We start from the raw sequence: 9,115 nt of genomic DNA, 5'->3' as shown, positions 1-9,115 counted from the left end.
ATTGACTTTTGCCAAAAACGTCAAAAAGATATTACAACGCTATTATTTTGCTCGTGTTCTAAATGGCATAAAGTTTTCCAAAGAAAAAGTAGGGATGGGATAAAGAGTATTGAAAAACGACAAGAATGGAGCTCGTTCTTTTAAGAGCGAGGTCTCAGCCGTTGACCAAGCGCAAAAAAAAGAGAAGAAGAAGAGGCCTCAATCCGTTGGATTAAGGCCTGACATTGAGCCCAACAAATAAAAAGAAAGAAAGCTAATAAAAGTCACCAAAAAGAAAAAGAAAAGTTCCTAAAGAAGATATGAATACTGAATAGATACATCTAGCTTTGATAATATTATTTACAGATATCTGAAACTAAATGGTGCTGAAGAATTCCATTACTTACATGCTGCAAAGACAGTAAAAATAAAAGAGAGAGACAAAAAAGGGTATCAGCTGCTGCAAAAAATTAAAGTTCTAATATCTACATATTAGACTTGAGAAAGTGGCGTAGCCCATCTTCCTCGCTTGCATTTTCATAGGAAAATTTAAATTCTGTACAGAAACAAGGGATCGCAATCTGAAATTTAAAAAAGAAGCAGGAAGTTATGAACTAAGCATCAGTACCAAAAGTCTCCATATGGATCAAATCTATATCATGTGACCTATTGTGGAGTTGGTTCCTCATTTGTTCTCCTGTATTCTGGCTTCAGCTCATAAGATCCTTGATTAGCTCCCTTGTTATTGTAGACACACAGGTCTTTGAGTATGTCTTTCATAAATTGCTGCAGAGAGACAAAATCATTATTAAATTTAAATCCTAGAGGAAAGTCCTTACAACACAGATAAGAATACTACAATGAACAAAAATAATAAATCAGTTCTCATTGTTTAGCCTGTAAATGTTTTTGTTAGTTGAAGATTGGGATGGATTATTAAGAATGCTAGTTTTTTATCCTTGTAAAAGCAAGTCCATGTCAGCCATCAAACATGCTTCAAATATGTAACAGTCATACAGCACAAGAGGGCACGACACAACAGAATTTAGTTGGTTCATATGACAAACTAGTTTTATGGCATTTTACTTTGTAATAGGAAACTTAATAATCTCTATCTAACAGTCCCGTGTCACAATGGAGGCAGAGAAGGAATTGAAGCAGTCAGGTGCCATTTATAAGGTAAATATAATTATATAAGTGGTGAAAAGGCACTTAGAAGTTAGAAATATCAGCCATTAGCAAACCAAATACAATGTGAAATGCTTACATCCCAAAGGTAGCAAGCTAGAACAGAAAAAGATAGGCATATAGTAGTTTAATATTGAGTATACAGTAATTAAGTGATAATAATAAATAAAAATAAAAAACTTACTTCGGGTTGGTCTGTCTCCTGGATTAGCTGTCTTAAAGTCCAGTTTGGTTGCCTTTCAAAGAGCTTAAACATAATTTCCTCCATTTCGTTACGATCCCTTCTTGTGCGTTTTGCTTCTGATCCCTTCGCCGGTATTTTCTTCTTATCCTATTCCAAACAAAGCAGCTCTCCTTATATACTACATGATGGAAAATCAATACGAGACATATATTTTGACATGCATATACACTTACAGAATAAAGTAAGTTTCCCCTAAATATCAAGCAGTGAAATACACAATTTTATATAACAATGTCAAACATAAAATGAAGGTGGGAATAAGTACATTAGGTCCAGAAGACGAAAAACTCATCATCCCTGGCAAAGGCCTCATATGAGCCCCATTGTCGTTGCCGATCACCTGAAAGGGGAGTGAGGAGAAAGTCAAGGAAACAAAAAATGTAATTAATAATCTTTGTCAAGTAGCACATATATATAGAAGTAATAAGGAGAACCTGTATCTGTCTAGTCTTAGTCATATATTTAGTTGTCCTTTCACGGCAGAGTTTCCCATAATTCTCGATATCCTGGTTATGGGGCTTCATGTCAAATTTGTTCAGTATTTTTCCCTCCACAAAAAATTTCCCTACAATATTAAGGAATTAATTAGATTACTTGAGCCTGCTAAAACAATAGTCCTAAGAGAAGAATTATATATTTTAAAAGAACAATCCAAAATACAGCTACAATCAATCAAATTAAGGAAATAAGTGGCCAACGGTTCTCTCCACATTATATTTATCTACTCATTTGATCCTAAGGACTCACTTTCTTTAAGTATTCAATCCTCTCAGGTATACATTCAAAATATAAGCAGCACATATAAAAATAACTAAAAGAAAATTATTTGAATGACCATGTGTTGTTATAGTTTTAAATGAGGGCAGAGTAAATTCTGATCTAGATACACATCAAATCAATAAGCCTAACCCAGGTATGTACCATACCACTCCTATTAAACTACAATCTCAAATTTAAACAATCAAAGAATTACAAAAAAGAACACGATGGAATTCTGCCTAGAGTAGCTAACTAGTCATACAAACATCTCAGCATGGATAATTTTAAGACATGGTTTGGGCATTCAGGAGGTTAGGCCTTAAGGTGATGGTAAGTGCCTAATGCAATAGGTTACAGATTCTAGTTTGAGAATCGGTCTGTCTAAAAAGAGGAGGGGAAGACTGCCTATCAATCATCTCTCCCAAATCCTGCAAAAATGGGAGCTTTGTGCATTGACCCTTTTCTTCTTTTTCTTATTTTAATTTTCTTAATTTTTAATTATTATTATTATTATTATTATTATTATTTTATTTTATGGTTTTCACATTTAACACCATCAAATGTTATGCTACTCCTCTCATGCCAAATTGTCCACTACACACACAAGGGAGCAGCATACAGATTAGAACATCTATGCCAACAAAATGAATCTCACTTGCAAATACCCTATCAACTGAATCACTGTCTTCAGCACCATAATATCTCATATAAATTCAACATAAATGACCAATTATCTATAGCCTCAATGAAGAAGTCTAACCCATAACCTTATATAGATTTATTCACTTCCTCAATATTTGACCTCATTTCCAAATTCAACTTTGCAGACCAACCCTGTAATTCTTCTTACTTTTTCTGTAACTATATGTCAGTTGTAATTACCTTTCAAATAAAACTGAAAACCATCCATTTTTGACAGATGCAGGCATAAATTTAATCTTGAGAGCAACCATATACTTATTTTATTCAAGTTTCCTTCTTCTTTTTTTCCACCTCAGAACAGTTGGTTAATGCATTGCTGATTCTGATACTCATACTGTTTTTTCCAGTAGACCATTGATGTAATATGGTTTCTACATTAAATACCAGATGGTCCAGATCCCAGTAAAGTTATGCATGTTGATAAAACCACCGGAAGGGCTTATAAAACATTAGCTTAGTTTGGAGTCATACCCCCCAAGCATCTTAAAGTTAGATTCATATCTTCTATTGAAAAAAAAAACAAAAACAAAAACAAAAAAAAATCAAAATAATGATTCATACAAACAGTTCAAATCATTATGAGTTCTTAGACTTTGACATTTACACGTGATAAAACCTGCTAATAGTACAAAAAGGCATTATTGTGTTAGATTGGTGTTATATGCGTAAACGGAGTGAAGAAACTGTGTATCATTTACTTCTTCACAGCCTTGTAGCTAATGAGTTGTGGAACATGGTGTTTGATTTGTTTGAGGTTCAATGGGTCATGCTGCAAAAGGTTCTGGATTTGCTAGCTTCTTGCGAGGGAAGATTTATGCGGTGTCCTTGGCAGGAGAGGAATTCCAGGAGCTTTGAGGGAAGTGAACAATCTATTCTCAAACCTATGTCATTTTTCTTTTATTCTTTGTTTGATTGGACATTAGCTCTGCAATCATTTTCCTGTTGTCCTTTTTTATTTATGCTCATTGTAACTTGAGAGGTTAATTTTTGTGTACCCCTAATATACCTACCCCCTGTGCACTTGGGTTTCTTTAATAAATTCATATCAATAAAGTTAGTTGCTTATCAGGGAAAAAAAAAAATTAGCAAAGATATGACGTATTGTTGTGTAAAGCTAGTAGCTTGTAAGACAATTGCTTCAACTCATCAGATAAAAATGCGTTTATATTATGTACCTACATGCATTCTTTTATTAGGATTGACTATAAAAATGGAGTTCATCGCAATTTTTGAGCACTCTGTTCACATGGAACCAGGCTCTCTCATTTCTTGACCGTGGTTCTGATCTGCTGTCTTTTTTAGATAGCATGTTTCTTGTTTAATGTCTACCTTTTTTCTTGTTTTCTTTTCCCTTTTCTCTCTAATATACTTCCTGTATACTGTCACTTTTTTTGTTTAATGAAATTTTAGCATTTTTACTGAATTTTTTTTTTTAATAATGTAATACAAGTCCAGGCCTGTTTTAGAATAAAAAACTCCATACAAGTCCAGTCATAAAATTGAACTTGCACCTTGAGGGCAACGAAAGTACCAAAACAATCTCAAGTTCCACATAAAATTAGTGTTCAAAACTAGAACAGAAACTTTGGGAATAGATCTCAAGGTGAAAATTTAACTATCATTAAGAGATCTATTTATGCCCATTAAATTTCAGGATAAAAAGGCCATCTTGAGAAGGTTTATACTTACCTTGTGATGACTCAGAAAAGACAGACATTGGAATGAAGTCTTGAGACATATCCATGGAGTAAATCTTGGGTACATGTCCAGATTCAGTGCCAGCCAATTCCATGGTGAACTGAGCAACATTTAAGCAATGTGTGTAAAGAAAAGGGAACATTAGAATGCTTCTCAAAGAAATATTAATAGACATACTCACTGAGAAAAATGGATTTCTATTTTCTATGAAGTGAAAGTAAATAATTATACAAAGGCACTAGGAAAGGAAAGGATACCCATAGCACTCAAAAGGCATAATGGCAAATAGAAACTTAATTGAATACAAGAGTAAACACAATTTCCATCAAGTGCAGAAAATTCAAGAAAGATAGTCCTCTAACATCATCCCATATGGAAACCTAGAGTCACAAAGAGTACAAGAATAAATCTTTCAACTGGAGGGAGACATTATCCAAACTAAGCAAATCTGCACTAAATACATAGTGCCTCCTTCAGCACTCTGACAGCTCTGAAATATAGAAAACTTTCATGTTAATAGACGAAGCTTGTATGAATCTAAAAGTGTATAATTGACTCATTGCCCAAAACTCACTTACTTCGCTAACTCAGGAACTGAACTGGTTTGGGAAGAATGTTTAAACTAGTTGACCACAAAAGTACTCTAAAACTTAAGACTGTTAGTAGCGTGCACTCTAAGCTTCAATGTGCAAAGCAAATAATAGGGTCTAGCCTCCGAAGCAGATTCACTTAAACATATATACAAAATGGTCTAGAAGTGTACTTTTGTTATCGACAAGTACCCTGTTAACGCACTGGTGGATGTAATATGTGCAAAGTTTTTAATAAAATCAAGAAGTCTACTTTCTTTTTTGCTAGGTAAATAGTAGGGGATGGGGGGAGGGGGAATTTGAACCATAGACATCAACATTTTTCTTTTGGTAGGTAAATATTGGGGGAGGTAAGAGGTGGGGCTCAAACCACACCGGGCACTACAAAGGGTGTTAGTACCCACTAGGCTATCACTTGGTGGTATTTGAACCCTCGACGTCTCTGTTGGAAACATCAAAAGGTGTTGGTTGAGTTACAAACTCTGGCACTTGAACCCTAAATAATTTCAAAACATCTTTCTGTTATTCTTGCAATCTCCATATTTTGGGCAAGGTTTACACCTACATGGCGATTTATAAGACTAACTATGTGTATTATTTAAACAAGTCAGATGAGTCATTGAAAAAAGTCATGTAACTTAAACTAGACATGGATGATCTCTTCAATCGCCATTTAAGCTAAACTTTTGCCCCATATTTATAGAACTTAATATGCTAATATACACTCTTCTTCTTCTTCTTCTTCTTCTTCTTCTTCTTTGTACTTTGGTGATATTACAATTGAATATAAAATACAAGCAAAAAATAGAAAGCTGGAAAAATAGAGACCACTCATAAAATCCAAACAATGAAGGATATATTTAGAACACATAATGTTCCTATCCACACTATCCAAACCAAACAATTAAAATATAATAAATAAAGAAAAAAAAAATGCAAGCTCAGTCTGAGAGACAAACACAAAACCCTAAAACTCACAAAAAAGGAAAAAAAAAAACACACACACACACACATTTCGAATCGAAAACCTAATGCAGGCACAGAGATAAAGCACAAAACCCTAGAAAACGAGAGAATGTAAGAGAGAGAGAGAGAGAGACGCAGAGATATAGAAAAAGTAAAAAGACCTGAGTGGAAGAGTTGTCGTCGTTGGAGCGGAGAGGGTCGATGGAGAGAACGACTTTGGCGACGGGGCGAGGAGGTTCAGATGAGGACGAAGCATCAGGTGGTGAAGAAGGAGATGGAGACTGGAGAGCGCGAGAGACGAGTGGTGGACATTTCATCAGCCACATTGCTCTCTCCGCTTTGCTCGTTTCCAAGAACGCATTGTTGTTCGTGTTCACGTTGTTGTTTCCATTGCTATTGCCGCTGCTGCTGCTGCTGCTGTTGCTTGCTTGCTCGTCCATGGCGCCACACAGAGAGAGAGAGAATTGAAAGAAACAGCAAGAGGTCTGGGTTGTGTGTGTGTGTGAGAGAGAGAGATAGAGTGAAGAAAGCGAAATTTGAAACGGTTTTTGCAAGATTTTATTGTATTTGTTTCCTCTGTTTCTTACTTTTCTTTCTATTCTAATAGCAATAACAAACTAAACTAAACTGAAAAGGCACAGCCCGGATTTTTATACATGAGGGGGCCACCAGATTGTTTGTTATCCTATCCTATCTGGATCTCTCTCTCTCTCTCTCTCTCAACATTTTTTCAAACAAAAATGTAGTTGCTATGACAAAATTCATTTGACCCGCTACGTGCCGATTGCGGCGACCATATATGTGTACTTTTAGTCATGATTTTTTTCAATGAATTATGTGAATGGCTTTGTAAATCATCACGCAAAGGGCTAGGGCTAGGGCTAGGGGAAACGTCTCTAAATGGGTTTGAATGAAAATGTAAGTAGTTAGATGTTTTAAGGTTTGTTTGGTTTGTGTTTGCATTTCAGCTCTTTTTTTTTCTTTTTTTTTCTTTTTTTTTTTTACTAACCTTTGCGCCTTTGCACTGTTCATGTTCCATGAACAATACAAGAAGGCAAGTAAACAGTGTTTTCCTTGTAAACAGTAATTTGAAAAAATATTTTTTTTATTATTTTTAGTTTTCAGCAAAATAAGTGGTATTTAAATGCACATTTAGTATGTCTTAATAAGTTAAATAGATATTAAAAAAAATTAGTTTAATATTTGTTTAAATGTTGATGATGTGACAATTTTTTTAGATACAAAATAAAATTTATACTTTAGCTTAATCTAAGTGTATATGTGTGCGAAGTTCCCTCCTAGAGACTTGAATCTTGACCCTTACCTCCCATACCCACACCCCCACAAGTACTTATACTTGTGGAGTAACCAATGCACCAAGAGTGTGCGGTGATGATGATGTGACAAATTCAAATGAACTCATTTCATAATTGACAAATATGATTATAATAATATCTTATCAATGACTATCTTGGTCAACATATACTTCTAGGATTCTCACTTTTCATGCGGTGAGGATTGGTCACATTCAACTCATATATGTAAAAGAAATCTCATTAAAGAAATGCATTTTTGACTAAAATGACATTAATCCATTGAGAGAAAAAGGATTTGAGACCAAACTTAGGTTATTATTTAGAGTAAGAAGAGATTTTCAGTTCCCCTTTCCTGTTCTCCCACTTTCTTTATTTCCTCCCATCAAAACACGGGATAATATTAGCGATGAAAGAGCCTACCAATTCACCAATTCAGTTGTATGAGTTTCTTTATTTAATCATAACATAGCAACCCATGGTAAACTTGTTTAGCGCAATTATTTTTGTTCGTTGTTTCTTTATTTATTCATACCACTCATGAAAAAATTGTTTGGGGCAATTATTATAGAGACTAAACAAGTATGTGTGTGTATATATATATATATATATATATATTTGAATAATTTCTTAGTCAGAATTTCATGAGGCTTTAGTAACCACAAGAGCAATCCTTTTGGGTCCATGATATGTTGTTTTATTATGACACTTTTAACCCCAAGTAGAACATTATCTCGATTTATAATATTGCCTAATCGTTCACGCTATGCAAATATCATGCATGCTCACGCACAGCTCCATTAAGAGATAGACTAGTGTCGGTTGGTAGTGCAGTAGCTTGGTTGGAAAATAATTATAAAGGTCACGGACCTCACGGTGACGCTACGCCAACCAAAGCTTTTAATTCCTATGAAATCTATTACAGCGGTTATTGGTTAGCCAAAAAAAAAAGTCAATTTAAGTTTAACTTTCTATGTTGTGCCACATTGAATTCTATCGTAACTTGCACACCAGTCCAAGCCAAACATCACAGAAAGTAAATGAGGGATAAAGTTACTATTAAATCTCTGTTTAATAAGAGGGACCCCCAGACATTTTTGACCCTTTTTTTTTTTTTTAAATCTCATTCTATATATCTCATAGTATGTGTGGACTGTGATGCATATGGGATGCATAAAATAATTATTGATAAGAAAATTATTGGTTTGTTGTTCTAGTGCAATTGACATGCAAGACTATGAAGCTGATCAAGTCATCAAGACAATGAATTTCAATGGCTAAAAGATAAAACTGGCAGGGGTAGCTCAAAGACCTTAAAGTTTGGTAGTTCAGGATTAGACTGGTTTTCAATGGTCCCTGGCAAGTCATAGGGGAGGTACTGACATCCCTAGCTAAAACTCAGGAAATTAAGCCTCAAACATTGACTAGAGAAACCACTGTGGAAATGGAATCATGAAAGAAAAAAATAAATATAGTACATTTATGCAAGTTCTTCATCTACGCACAGATGTTTCATCATATAAATATAACCTATGGACAATACTTTCAGAGACACGACTAAATACCCTGCCAGTGAAGAAAGTTACAATCTCGAAAGGGTGTTTATGAAAACAAAATGAGCTTATTTAAAAAGCAATCATTATGCTTTTCTTCTTCCTTGCTTAAATGGAGCTCAC

At 34.6% G+C, this 9,115-nt stretch overlaps 1 protein-coding gene across 1 annotated transcript; it reads right to left on the bottom strand.

Annotated features, from left to right (window-relative positions):
• Positions 1 to 296: 296 nt before the first annotated feature.
• Positions 297 to 6,731, bottom strand: LOC142638474 (uncharacterized). Its single transcript, XM_075812499.1, has 6 exons — positions 6,288 to 6,731; positions 4,562 to 4,670; positions 1,846 to 1,976; positions 1,677 to 1,751; positions 1,352 to 1,498; positions 297 to 765 (listed from the first exon to the last, which is right to left on the bottom strand). The coding sequence occupies exons 1-6, from the start codon at positions 6,564 to 6,566 to the stop codon at positions 646 to 648; spliced, it is 861 nt and encodes a 286-aa protein (XP_075668614.1). The 5' UTR covers positions 6,567 to 6,731; the 3' UTR covers positions 297 to 645.
• Positions 6,732 to 9,115: the final 2,384 nt, after the last annotated feature.

The sequence above is a fragment of the Castanea sativa genome, chromosome 6 (assembly GCF_040712315.1).
Source record: "Castanea sativa cultivar Marrone di Chiusa Pesio chromosome 6, ASM4071231v1".
Taxonomy (NCBI): Eukaryota; Viridiplantae; Streptophyta; class Magnoliopsida; order Fagales; family Fagaceae; genus Castanea; species Castanea sativa.
This window is presented reverse-complemented; position numbering and strand designations above follow the sequence as displayed.

Excerpts from the sequence above, each read along its gene's own strand:
- LOC142638474 (XM_075812499.1), bottom strand. The coding sequence starts at position 6,566 with ATGGACGAGCAAGCAAGCAACAGCAGCAGCAGCAGCAGCGGCAATAGC. Across the intron at positions 4,671-6,287 it reads ACGACAACTCTTCCACTCAG|TTCACCATGGAATTGGCTGG; the intron begins GTCTTTTTACTT and ends AATGTTGCTCAG. Across the intron at positions 1,752-1,845 it reads CTAAGACTAGACAGATACAG|GTGATCGGCAACGACAATGG; the intron begins GTTCTCCTTATT and ends CTCCCCTTTCAG.